The sequence below is a fragment of the Botryllus schlosseri genome, chromosome 10 (genome assembly GCF_051294905.1).
Source record: "Botryllus schlosseri isolate E-star chromosome 10, Bs_hap1, whole genome shotgun sequence".
Lineage (NCBI taxonomy): Eukaryota > Metazoa > Chordata > Ascidiacea > Stolidobranchia > Styelidae > Botryllus > Botryllus schlosseri.
This window is the reverse complement of record NC_137245.1, coordinates 16,044,205-16,058,959: the sequence shown is the minus strand read 5'-3', so window position 1 is coordinate 16,058,959 and position 14,755 is coordinate 16,044,205. Positions and strand designations below refer to the sequence as shown.

Here is a 14,755-nt window from a genome sequence, read left to right as displayed (position 1 = left end):
TAACGTTGTAAACTGACTTGTCTGCTCATTGTGAATCATATAAATATTCAAATGAAACAAATAGGTTGACATTGTGTTATGCTCAACGTACCGCAATATCCCATCTGAAGCAGGACTGCGTGGGTATTGCATGGTTCTTATATCAAGAAGCGCATGATAAAACATTGTGATGTAGGCACCATTGCCAGAATGAAGCAACACGGATTCTCACCAGCAGTGTACGCTAGGGAGGAATGAAAATGACTTTTTTTAATCAAACAAGGGCTTCTTAAATCCTGACAAATAACCTAAAACTTCAATTGAAATTGACTGTAGGGGATTGCCCCCATTTTCCACCCGGAAACCCCCAATTTATGTGCGCGAGGGGTAAAATTGCCCGTCTCGACGACTACTGGTCGTAGAGCCTTGATATATAGCTCAAAAACTGCCAAAACATCATGTTTCTATCGGTTTTAAAAAGAACGTTTTCTCTTTTGTGAACACAAAACGAGTTACAGCCCGCCCAAAAACACGTTTTGAAGTGGGAAAATGGCGGGAGTTATAACTAAGTTGGCATAAAAGTCATGAAATGCCCAGAATTTTCGTTACGCTTCGCGCACAGTTGATATTGAGTGACAAATATGTTTTAACTAAAGTATCGCTGAATAGACACTGGGTTGCTTGGTTTCGTTCACACCGCATTGTCACATATATCAAATATTTCTTTACAGTAAGTATTGCTCCCATGACGCTCGAAACGACCGTTTCGCAATCTAGCCTATTATACCTAGCAGCCCATGACGTGTCCTAATCACGGAAAGTGGACTTTGATTTTTTTCAACGTTAAACCTGTTCTAGCAGACCACAGTTTAAAACTTTCTGGACAAAAAACATGAAATACATTTTAGAATAGGGTTACCATATTTTTGAAATCTAAAAAGAGGACACTTTTTTTGAATTTTCAGACATGCAAAACCGGAGGGGAATTCTAAAAAAATGGTAAATTTTACCCACTCTGTGGTAGGTTGAATAAAAAAAAGGTCAAATTTTCGCTCAGCTCCCGAAATACCCGCCAGTGCGTCACTTCGGTGCTGGCTGCTGATTTACGGCATCTCCATCGGATTTTGCTATATATGTATGACCAAAGTTCTGAAAAAAGAGAGGGCAAAATCTCAAAAAAGAGGACAAAAGGGCGTCCTCCGAGGACACTTTCAAAAAAGTCAAAAAATAGGACAAATCCCCGTAAAAGAGAACGTATGGTAACCCTATTTTAGAAGTAGGGGAGATGTGGTACCGATGGATCACTGGGACCGAAAATACTTTGAAAATTCTCTATGATAATTCCATGATTACACTCCGTGAACTTTTCTACAATTGCATGCTGGTAACATCTTTCCTCACATACAAAAAAATTCGACGTGCGCGAACTATTGGGTCTCTCACAGATGTTTTTTGTTTTGGGGGGTGTAAACTAAATTTAGATCGACATATACATTTTTCTTCGTAACCTTCAACACGAACAAACCAGCAATCATTTTTATTGTGAAGTCTAGGGCTTGTATCAGGCTATATAATGGAACCTATTATTTTTTTCAGTTCTTTCCTTGAGTGGAATTTTTTTCGATTCATGTACAAAATTAGTAGGGTGGGGACCGATGATACAATAGCCAAATCAAGCAAAATAATCAAGCATACTAATCATGAAACAAATGAAACATGACTACGTACAGAAAATCTTTATGTAATAATTGAATATGATGTTTTGTCGCTATAACGAGGTCTTTGGACGTCACACTGTCGATTTTCGGGTAATATGTATGTACCCTCAAATTTATAAGCCCGAGCCTAAATCGAAACGTGATTTTATGACAACATTTGAGTCAATATTTAATCTATTTTTTGACGATTGCGACCGAAAATTCTTCTTTGGCTTGCTGTAGATTAGATTATAATACTGAGCAAGAAAAGTTGTCACATCTGAGTATTTTAGGGTATATGTGTCATAGGTCCCCGGGTCGTGTGTCATTGGACCCACCGGGTGGGGACCGATGACACGTGCGAGCAACAAATTTTAAACGTCCATAAATATTTTTTGAAAAGACGGATATTCATGTATATGTGCGCGATAGGTAGAGCTTGTATCAAAGTGCTGAGCCAGCAAAAGATCTGCTGTTTTCGGCTGAACATTTTTGGGCCAGCGAACATTTTCCAATTTTTGATCCATCGGTACCACATCTCCCCTATTAGTATTTTCCTTTCAATTACGAGTATTGTACGTTGAGTTCTAATTATAGTTGCAGAGACCATACATGTGGTTGAAGAATAAAAGCAACTATAGTACTGCCCTATATTTTCCGAAAATAAAGCTATACACTGTATGGCATTTTTCCGATCTGCCATATTTTTAATAACTTATACTAATCGCACAAAGTGTTAAAACCGTATATCCGACACAACTTCTCCGTATTGCTCTTCGACTGAACTAGGGGCCTTATCGGGGAGGCCGCCATGCCATAATATTGTCAAAAACGGGGTGTTAGAGTAAACAAAGGATTAGTGGGCTATCTCATTTACATACCAATACTATCATTTACATCCCAGGATGTGGACGACATCTTATTCTGTCATAAATTGATACCTCCTGGGATTCATCAATACGAATCAAGCTGTCTACACCTTCCGCATAGCATCATTTGCAGCTTTTGGCAGTCCATGTGAACGAATTACGATCGTTTTCATAACTACTTACTTACTTGAGTAGATTCGAAGTCACTCAATTCTACTTCTACTTCAAGTAGTTTAAGGTTGCATATGTAAGAAGTACTTCTACTCGTACTTGAGTAGATTTTTTCGTCCCTACTTCTACTTCTACTTGAGTAGCTTTCTTGACTACTTTGACCACGTCTGGTAACAGCTAGCTCTTAACAATGAGCTTTTACATAATGAGATGGATTTATTTAGCTGTTCTTGTGTAAATCACCCTAACATGTAACTTAGTTACTCCCGCCATTTTCCCACTTCAAAACTTTAGTGTTTTTGGGCGGGCTGTAACTCATTTTGTGTTCACAAAAGAGAAAACGTTCTTTTTAAGACCGATAGAAACATGATGTTTTGGCAGCTTTTGAGCTATATGTCATGACTCTACGACCAGTCGTTGCTGGGATGAGCAATTTTACCCCGTCGCGTGAAGAAATTGGGGGCTTGTCGACTTGAAAATGGGGGTAATCCCCTAAAGCAGAGGTCTCAAACTCAAATGGGTTCACGGGCCAATTTCCTAATTTTGATGTCGCCGCGGGCCGCAGCCCTATTATAATAGCTGGGGATTCAATGTATAATATCCAAGTAGGCCTTATTTGACGGCACCTTGCAGCCAGGCTTCCAAAAATATCGTGAAAAATGTACGCTTGGCACGAAAATTTTTTCAAATATTTGAATAAAATAGATTTCCCGTGCCCCCTGTATAATTTCAACACAATTTCTGATGGTAGGGGAGATGTGGTACCTATGGATCACTGGGACCGAAAATACTTGAAAAATTCTCTATGATAATTCCATGATTACACTCTGTGAATTTGTCAACAATTACATGCTGACAGAATCTTTCCTCACATGCAAACAAATTCGACCTGCGTGAGTTATGGGGTCTGTGACGAATGATTTACGTTTTAGGAGGTGTAAAGCAAATTTGGATCGACCTTTGCATTTTTCTATATCAATTTTCAGACAAGCAAACCCGCCATAATTTTGTTGTGAAGTATAGGGCTTGTGTCAGGGTATATAATGGCACATCTTTTTTGAATCAATACTATCTTCGAGTGGACTATTTTCAAGTCAATTACAATATTTATGGGGTGGGGGACCTATGGTACCATAGCCAAATCAAGCAAAATAGATGGACCAACTAATCACTTAACAACAGAAACTCGCCTACACATATATAGGCTGTAAATCATAGTTACCTGTGGTGTTTTATCGCTATTACGAGGTATCTGAAAGTCAAAATGTCGATTTGCGGGTATAATATGTATGTGGCATTAATTTTGTAAGTTTGGGCGTTAATCAAAACATGTTTTATGGCAACATTTGAGTTCATATAATCTATTTTATTCTTGAAGGTCGCGACGAAACATTCGTCATTGGCTTGCTGTATCTTAGCTTACAGTACACAACAAAACAAGTTAACAAATTTGAGTTTTTGAGCGTATGTCTCATAGGTCCCATGGTCGTGTGCCTTTGGACCCACCGTGTGGGGATCGATGACACGTTCGAGCAACAAATTTTAAACGTTTATAAATATTTTTTGAAAGGGCGGATATTCATGTAAATGTCCGCGATAGGTAGAGCTTGTATCGAAGTGTTGAGACAGCAAAAGATCTGCTATTCTCGGCTGACGATTTGAGAGCCAGAGATCATTTTGCAATTTTTGATCCATCGGTACCACATCTCCCCTACCTATACAAAAATCAGAAAGCCCATTCACATCAAATCGCGAGTAGCGCGAAGAATATTTACCAGTTGAATAAATTGGCTCAGAAAATATTCCACAGCATATAGGCCTATTTCCACAATGCAGCTCGTACCCCCTGATGTGGTGCTTGGTACCACGAAGGGGCTACGGACCCCTAGTTAAGAAACCCTGGAATAGAAATGACGAATCGCCGAAGAATCCATTGGCGGTACAGCTGTGGAACGTACCACTACCTTACTCGCCCCCGATAATAACATGGATAAAGAGAACAAACAACACCAAGGATGTAACCATGCAGATATGCGTCACGGGGGCCACAGAATGCCAATGTTTTACATGCAGACCTGATTAGTCATCTATAATAACTTGGGCAACGCAAGCTACGGGCTTTTGAAATATTACTATTCCCCATGGCAGTGTCATAGATTGTTGCGTCCGTCGGATTACCAAGTCACTATACCGGGACGCAAGTCCTTCTCTTAATTTAACTTTTGGCCCGACTCAACTCGAGTAGGCTAATTTTCAATTTATCACCCAGTTAATCCAAAATCGAAAGGTCGCACCAAACGAAATCACGATTTTCAGTCACGAATCATCGACGGGTCATGTTTTATCATCATGAACCTGAAATGTGACGAAATAGCGATCTTCCACCGCATGGTAGATTTTAGAAGTAATGTGATAGTGAAGTAATTGTTTAGATTTCCGGTTTTAGAGTTAACTTTAAGTTCTTGAATCTAAAAAAGATATATGATACTTGAATTTATTGTCGAATACTTAAAATTCCAAAATGCCTTCTCGGGCCGCACAAAATGATCTCGCACCGGGCCGCGTGTTTGAAACCTCTACCCTAAAGTCAGTTTTATTCAAGTTTAAGGTTCTAGATATCCCTGCTACATTTCGAATTTGATTCACCCTATCACTGACGTTCGCTACTGATGAGAGTCAGTCGAGTTAAGCCCACATTTTATAACGTTGTTTGGTGATATCAAATGGCTGGCATTTATAATAGGCTATACTAATTTTGCTCACTTTTAGCAGTTTCTGTTCACATTTTCAAGTACCAGCAACAATAGATGAAATTCCAATAGTGTGGTGACTCTACTATTATTCGAAATTACAATGAAATGTCGGTCTTGGCCGTCTGAGTCTCGAGTCGAGTAATCAGAAAATCATGACTCAAGTCATTACAACCCAGAATGTAACTATTGTAATACTTCATTTAGGGTCAGACTTCGTTAAAATAAAGTTTTTCCGTGTAAACATTTATCAGTGTTTGAGGCGAAAAATATGTTTTCAGGCCAAGCTACTACAGAACGACAGACAGTTTCCACCAGAAATGAAGATAGGCCTAAGTAGTAGGGTTGCCATACATCCGGAATTTCACTGTTAAAACTGCATCCGGGAGAAATTTTGAAGTAAGCTGAAATTTTTTTCCTAAATTAACATAAACAACATTATCTTAGGCAGATCTATGCTACATAAAATTTTTCTTCGTGCTTCGCGCAATGTAGTATCACATATATTGGTTATAGGGGCTACGACCCTCGCCAAACTGCGATCAAAAATAAATACAAATGAAATTCAGTTACAGAATTGAATCTTATTGTCATCGCAATTACTAGATAACGGTATCTTCATAGAGTGGGTTTAGGCCGTTTGGACATGACATAACGATGTAGCCTTCAATTACGCTCCTTGCATTTTCGAAGTACTCATCCTCCACCAGCTCTACCGCTAACTCTGATCATATGTGCGGAGATAGGATCAAATTAGCCTATATGGAAGAATCAATATTATTGACATAATTCATTCAAATAATTTAACGACCAGGTGCATATAGAAACCAGATGCATATAGTAAGTCCCATGCAGAAGTTGCATCGATTACGATGGGCTCAAGATCAGTATTTATTTGGGCGGGAGGGATGAAAAAAATGTGGCTCCTGCCCTGGTTGCAACCTACAACACACATCCACATACTCCTGAACCGGATCGTGACCACCTCTAGTCGATAGACAAAGCTTTGCTTATGTGACGTCATATTGATCCACAATGTGCTCATACCTCATTTTGAAATCTGCTAGTGTGCGCTAAAGAGCGTCCGGAATTTGAATTACAAAAATATGGTAACCCTGAAGTAGTACAATTCCAACATTATGTGGGAAAACACCTAATTTGTATACGTTAGGTCAAATTTGGTCAAAATTAGGAGTTTTAAAATCAGAAAATGTCAAAATTTTGATTTTTTAGGTAAAGAAAATCGCCCTACTCATGACATTTCGGCACCGGCTATTACCGCTCCACGACATACAAATACTTATGAAGTTTTGGGCAACTTGCGACATCGGGAAATATGAAATCTCCACAGACTTCCCTATCACATCACTTTTAAAAGCTAACATGCGATAGAAGATCACCTATTACGTCCCATTTCTAGTTCATGATGATAAAACATTACCCGTTGATGATTCGTGACTGAAAATTGTGATTTGGTTTGGTGCGACCTTCTCGTAAAATTATTCGATTTCGGAATGACTCGAGTTGAGACGGGTCAAACATTGAAACGTTGAAGGACTTAATTGCGACTCGGAACGATGACTTGGTAATCCTACGGACGCAACAATCTATGAAACTGTCATGGGGAATAGTAATATATCAAAAGGTCGTAGCTTGCGTTGCGTAGGGTATAGCTATCTAATCAGGTCAGTATGGCAACCATTGACATTCTGTGATCCCCGCGACGTATAGCTGATTACATGCTGGGTGTTGTTTGTTCTCTTTATCCATATGTTATTATCGGTGGCGAGTAGGGATGGTGTGAACGCGAGGTTCACGTTCGCGTTCTGGGTGTGAACCTCGGAAATTTAGAGGTTCACGTTCACAACAGAACCTTGGTAGGTTCTGCACTGTGAACCTTTCGCGTATATTACAATTTTCACTTCATTATGACATCTTTCGTTCAAATTTATTGCATTTCAACTGCGAGCCACTCTATGCATGGCGCTGGCAGTATAAAAATAAACAGTAAACGACCATGCACCTTGACAATCTCAAAAGTTTTACTTGCTTCATACAAATGTTTGCTCGAAATATCCAGCTTTATTACCCTTTGTGAACATTTAGTGACTCTCTGCTGTGAACTTGACCCGCAATCACACAACATCACGAGCGAAATGCGTAGTCAGCAATGATGCTTACTCCCCCAATCAATGAGATTAATATCGTTTTCTGATGTAAAAAATCTAGCAGGAGTTCGGGGTCAAACTTGACTGCATAGGTTCACTGTATCATTAAATCCAAATCCGTACGGTTGAGGTGTTGGCTACTGCGGTATAACTTGTTAATGGAGTAAAATCGGTAGCAAGTATAGAAACCTGTTTTACACTCTGCTCGATATCAATGTAGCAATACTCAGACGCCGAATACATTGTCCGGTCTGGGCTAGACCGTTAAGGCGTAAGCTTTTATTCCCTTGTAAGCCGTCGTCGAAATTGTTGGCTAAGCGACGGAAAATATTGATTTTATGGGATTATTATATCATTTGATTGCCTCAGTTGATACATTTAGCGACGTTTAAAACTCCAATATGTACCTCAGCATTGTGGCATTATGTGGCCCGAGTCGTCGCTAGGTATCGTGTACGTACACTGTACCAGTGTACTTGTACATAGGCTATCACTTCACTGAAATATAGGATTGGAATTAGCAATATGACGTCACGTGACGTCATGAGGTTCACGTTCGTGTTCACACAGAACCTTTCAAAAAGTTTCGCGTTCACACGAACCTGAACCTTTCAGAGGTTCGCACCATCCCTAGTGGCGAGTAAGGCAGTAGTACACGCTCTACAGCTGTAACACCAATGAATTCTTCGCCGATTGGACATTTCTATTTCAGGGGTTCTTAACCAGGGTCCGTAGATACCATCGTGGTACGAAGCACACCACATCTGGGCGTACGTGATGGATTGTGGAATTAGGCCTATATACTGTGGAACATTTCCTTGACCAATTTATTCAACTGGAGAGTAGTCTTCGCACTATACGCACGATTTATGTGAATGGACTTTCAGATTTTAATATAGGTACCATCAGAAATTGTGTTGAAAATGGACAGGGGCTACGCGAAATCTTATTGGAAGCATGAGGGGTACGATCGCTCAAAAGGATAAGAACCAATGCTATTACTATGGCTTAATAATGATTATATTTAAGTTGTAATTGATACGTTCCAATATTAATCGAAGGCAAAATCTAACGCTGATTTAATTTGACTTTGGCAATGACAATGACAATAGCCTATACTTATCACGACTATATCAAAACCAGGATAAGGCTAAGCCGCTCAAATGCTCCGGTATCAGACAATCTTCAGTAGATTTTAAAATATTCTACATACAATTGTGGCACGTCAAAGGTCCATTATCTGCAATATTATAACCCGGCAGTTTTACGATGTCATGATGCATCCTCTCGCATGATGTCTATAACTCATTAATTAAAAAGATTATGCCCGGCATAAAAACAATTTTATTCATATATTTGAAAATGTGATTTTTTTTCGTGTCAAGCGTGAATAGTACTATAATAAATTACATGATGTTTGTGGAATGCCTGTCTACAAGCTCCCGTCAAATAAGGCCTACTTGGAAATTATACATGGAATATCCCTATTATTGATGCTGCGGCCCGCGGCGTCATCAAAAACTAGGAAATTGGCCCGCGAGCACATTTGAGTTTGAGACCTCTGCTTTAGAGGCTTCGCGGACCCCATGAAAATGCTTCGTGGACCCCCGGTTGAGAACCACTGCTCTAGAAGGATTTGTCCTCCTTTTCAGGAAAATGAAATTGTCCTCCGAAGGCGACTAAATTAAAATTTTAATAAAAATGACGATGACGAACACGTGAAAATATTTTTATTTTCAAATCAATCTCTCTTCTCTTGTAATTGTGCCGCGAGCGGTGTATATCTGATGCGCCACAAGCTAAAAAAGTGTGGGAACCATTGGTTAAGACCTTGTTTTGACTATAGTTGGAAGAGCACCATAATTTGAACAATATTGTGGACACATCGCCGCCATATGTGTCTCGCAAATGAATATCTGGCAGAAATTATAGTTTTGCAGTCCCAATTGCCGCTCAATTCTCTAAAACTTTATCCAAACTGTACATCGCAAGTCACCGAAGCTATAGCCATTCCAAGTGCTGACTCTTCTTGTTCTTCGTGCGACCCTGTCACTGGAGTTGAAAAAATACTGGCCCAGGACGCCGAGCTAGGTAGATAGATTGAACGTTGCCATTCTTTAGATTTAGAAGATGTCCAATAAATTTTCATAGAGATCGGTAATCGTCACCAGCAGGAGGTATTTGTGACAGAACGTAGCTGGTTACTAAATTCGCGGTGAGATAGACTTTGTGTGGGTCAGTCAATGAGTACGCATGTCGGTACTTCATTATCCCAGATGCCAATACCGTCGTCGTCGCTACCATCACTTACACACGTCAATATCGATGGATTTGATACCCGGTAAGACACTTCGCAGCGGAATTGACACTTTGAATGATAAACATTTTCTCTGGTGCATGAGATGCCGCTTCCGTGTTCAGGAATATCAAGTCTTTTACATGTAATTGGTAAGCACCGGGGGACAGGCCGGTCCCATCGTTTGGAAAACATACACTTGACAGCGTATTGACCGTGGATACTTGTCTGGTAAGTGTCCCGCATAAAATAACCTTCCTCTACACAAGCGTACGAACACGTAGTGCCTGTCGGCACTCCAAATACACCGTCTAATGATTCACAATGCCGTGTAACGGTCAGAATGTCGTAGTCTTGTGACGGGCAATAGTCTCTCTGACAGACTGGGGTCGGGTCAGACCATTCCCCGTACTGGTCGTTGTCTCTATAAAGGTCCCGGCATTCAACAATTTGCGACCCATTGAGACTATAACCCGGTCCACACTGAAATTCGCATTTGCTAGATACGTCATTACCACTCGAGCATGAAACATTGCCGTTACTTGGACCTTCAAGTACCGGGCATGTAATAATGGCGCAGCTATGAGGTCGTATGCTCCATACGCCAACGCTTGTCTCTTTCGTATTGTCACGCAAACAGGTGGTAGATACTGTGTCGAGCGTGGTGCCCGCGAGGTCATAAAGTGAACTGCATCTGAATGAGCAAACGCTACCAAGATTATTCACATCGGTACACACGACTTGACCGTTATCGTGAGTCTTTAAAGATGGATAGCATTTTATACGACTGCAAGTAGGAAATGGATACAGTCCCCACACTCCAATACTGTCCCCATCGACATCATCCAAGCAAGTTGACGACACAACATCAAGCGCGGTATCATCGAGATCAGAACCGTCCTCACAACGGAATGTGCACTCCGAATCTGCATTATTATAGTCGGTGCATTCGACTGTCAGGTGTTTATTCTCGGTAGGATTTGGGTAACATCGGACCCTGGAACAAACCGGGGGCGGTTGCGTCCACATTCCCAAGGGAACGGTGTCGTTGACAACGCAGGTTGATGTGACTGAATTTGTTATAGATCCTCGTAAATCATATCCATAGTCACACGAAAATATGCAGATACTAGCTTCGAAATGAGAGTCGGTGCATTCCATCTTGCCGTTCGACGGAGCGTTCAGTGGGCGACAAGAGGCTAATTGACAAATCGGCGGTTGGGGTGTCCAAAGTTGTCTTGATCTGCCAAGAACGCATGATATGACTCTGCTACCCAACAGGCGAAATCCTCTGTTACAGTGAAATTCGCAAATGCTACCTAAATTGTTTGAGTTGCTACAAGCATACTGGCGCCCACTATTTATTGATAATTGGCGGCACTGAAGCGGAACACATAGCGGATTCGTTTGCGACCAAAACCCGTTTCTTTGACAGATCGAAGGGCTTGACGAAGTCCTTGATAATTTGTAACCGACGTTACATTTCACGGTGCACTGTGTGCTAAGGTATGCGCCATCCGGGTGTTTCCAAGTTACGTTTCGACAGCTGTACAGACCGTTTCGCGGCGAGGACGGTACCGGACCGCAAACTATGTGCGGCGCACAAGTCTGTCCTGCACCATCCCAATTCAATTTTCCAGTTTCCGGATTCCGTATACAATTAGAATTTTGCTGTCCGATTAATACGAATCCGGGCAGACAGGAGAAGTTGCATTTGCTGCCGGCGTGCTTTGGTTTGTCGCAATGAACGATACCGTTTGGTAACTGGGGTGGATCAGAACATTCCGCATGAGCTGCAAAGGTAAGAAGTTTTTCAAGTCATATATAAATATTGCTGGCTAAAAACGCTCATCACATAAAATCACAAATCGTGTATCCTCGGTTGCGATGTCTGTAACAGCAACTTGTCGGGATTGTAGATACGCTATTTTTTCAAACTTTAACAGTTAATAAATCATTACCAGATAATATGATCATTTGATTTGATTATTTTATAATATTTGCATTTTGATGTCGACAAGTTGATTGTAATTTTAATAAGATGGCGCCGGACCCCCGCGAAACAAATATTTGATTCGAGAAGACTTGAACGTATATAAACACATTCGTTCAATAATTACATACCAAAGGCTTATATCTATTTTCGTCAGACTGAATAAATCGAATTGAAAAATAATAAGGCAAATAATTCCTACCCGCGCATCCTATCATCAAGCTGTTACAGTTATCCTCTTCGCAGCAACACTGGCAAAACCTATCTGGTTCGTTACGTCCGGCGCAGTCATTGCTACTCTAAAATGCATATGAAATTGTTGGAATAATGAATAGCTTATACACCGTGTATATATTACTACACCAATTCATAATCGTGACCTGGGATGCATCAGAATAACACGAACTCCTAGCTTTGCAACCTTTGACTACCGTCGCGATACCATGACTCCACGTATAACGACTCGTACATATCTGGGATCAGAAAGAAATTGCAATACCGCGAGCAATAAATTAGGCTACCTTATCTCATATTACCTGATCGCTGTCTGGATCATTGGGGAAATCCTGACATGATATTGTTACTGCATTGTCTCTACATTCAATCGGATCACCTCGACATTCTTGGCACATAAGACCTATTAAAATATTGCTGTTGACGAAACGTGACCATGAAAACAGAGTATGAGCCTGGCACTGACACTAATTTACCCGCTAATCATTTTCATTTCGCAAGTAGCCTCTTCATCAGAAATTTAAGCTAATTGTAACGCCGAATAAACTGTCTGTAGGCTATGTCAATTTTACGTCGGTCAAAAATGCTCAGGTGAGCCTAAACATATTTTGCACTGGTGGGACTATGGGGGGCGTGATCCCGACCCCGTATTCATTAGATTAGGCAGAAGACAAGAAACCTTTTCCCAAGCAATTTATATCATTCTGCCGATATAGTCTTTGTGACATCTGCAGGATATCTAGACCAAAAAGTATTGCATAAAAGTGTACGCTACATCATTCTCAACATACGTACACGAGACGTGGAATGGATTAGGGCAAAAGCTACTCGGCGTGAGTGCATGCATATAATACCCTTACCATAAACAGCCCGACGGTGATGGTACTTACCCCTCACTGTGTGACCATAGCATACAACCAAGATAGCAAGGTAAGGACTTATCATTTTTCTTCAGGCGCAAGAGGCGGCCACTCCATACACGATTCGCACTTCACTCATTTTTATAGTCGCCTATTTATGTAATTGCAAATCTATGTCATAAACACGTGATTTTTTTCATTCAATTCAGAATAAAATTATATATACAGAGTTATATAGGCTATACAGGACTTTGAACTATGGACTTCCTAGAAACTCCAGATTCCTTTTAGCCCATAATAACCACAGCATTTTCTGTATTTCAATATAGGCCTACTCCGGGACATTGTGAATGGAAATGGATATCTAACCACATATATTAAAATCATATTCAATGCATTGACTTATGATGCTATACTGACCGTTAATCGGCTAAAATCGTTAAGTTTTACTTTTGAATTTGGTAAACCAACCACTGCCCAAATCCAATCGTTAGAGTATAGCCTTGCAAAACGTTTATGAATAAATCCAACAGTGTTCCGGCCATGCACGACAACTGTTGGGCCGTGAAACCATCATTGACTATGACTAAACATCAAACATGTCATTAATGAAATATGATTTGACAGCGATAGCCAGAATTAACAGTGAAAGCTGTCGAGGTATCCACATCCAATCGCTTGTATAACTTTGCTAAGGAAATTTCAATATTAATTGCTACTTAGCCTGAATAATCAGTCGACACACTGTATTCACGTAAGTTTTCCCAGGCACGATAAAACAATAATCAGCTTGACACGCAAATGCGTCATCGTCGAGATGGATTTAGAACATTGTAATTCCGACGTGATGAGAACAGTATAATTCTAATCTCACAAGTTAACCGGTAATTTATCCCTCTCCTCGAAGCCGCATAAGGAAATATCATGACTAGACTAGAAATCGATAGCTCGGGAAGCGCACTAATTGATCCTGCGGACATGGCTTATCAACAATAGTCTCGACAAACCTCTACCCTATTATATTTAATCCTCCAGTATAGACGATCGGTCTCTACGCCTGCAAATCAATGTCACTTTCCAGCGTCAACGGGCTGTCGTGGTATAATGCTATATATGCAGCGAAACCAATCTTCATTCGATTTTGAAAGCCAACTCGACTTCGCACCAACCCACAGACCTGGCGTAAATACACACATCTACACCTCATTTCTTGTTCTAGAATTCTGCAGAAATAAACCGGTCTATAATAAAATAAGCAGCAGATTAATTTCGATTCGTTTTTAGGCAAAAACAATTTGACTACACTACTTCGCAGATGTGCATTATTGCGTAGCTCGACGACAATCGTGCGCCGATCTGCAATAAAATAGGCAGACAAACCTATTTCTCTCTCTAAATATTGAAGAAAAAAATACAACTTGACTACACTACTTGGCAGATCTGCTCTTAACAGTATTTACGTTTACAATCTTTTCGCCACAATGTGGCGACAACAAAGCACGCGGTGAAAGCGATATTTCTTCAATGTCTACTAATAACTAGATTACAACCAGACTGTTACACATCAGACCGTTTCGCGGTAACTGTTATACTGATTCCTTCTGCTTAGCCGACTAGTAACAGAACTGCGACTACGTAAAATTCAAAAACTCTCCTCAGTAGTGACAGGAACACGCGCAAGCTAATCATTATCTCAAAGCACCCAAACGGACAAATCACGACTGAACTCGGCAATCCC

At 40.5% G+C, this 14,755-nt stretch overlaps 1 protein-coding gene across 1 annotated transcript; it reads right to left on the bottom strand.

Moving 5' to 3' along the window:
• Nucleotides 1-9,349: 9,349 nt before the first annotated feature.
• LOC145447940 (P-selectin-like) lies at nt 9,350-14,647 on the bottom strand. The gene is made up of 5 exons (XM_080326215.1): nt 13,048-14,647; nt 12,460-12,560; nt 12,304-12,396; nt 12,126-12,222; nt 9,350-11,723 (listed from the first exon to the last, which is right to left on the bottom strand). The coding sequence occupies exons 1-5, from the start codon at nt 13,100-13,102 to the stop codon at nt 9,871-9,873; spliced, it is 2,199 nt and encodes a 732-aa protein (XP_080182341.1). The 5' UTR covers nt 13,103-14,647; the 3' UTR covers nt 9,350-9,870.
• Nucleotides 14,648-14,755: the final 108 nt, after the last annotated feature.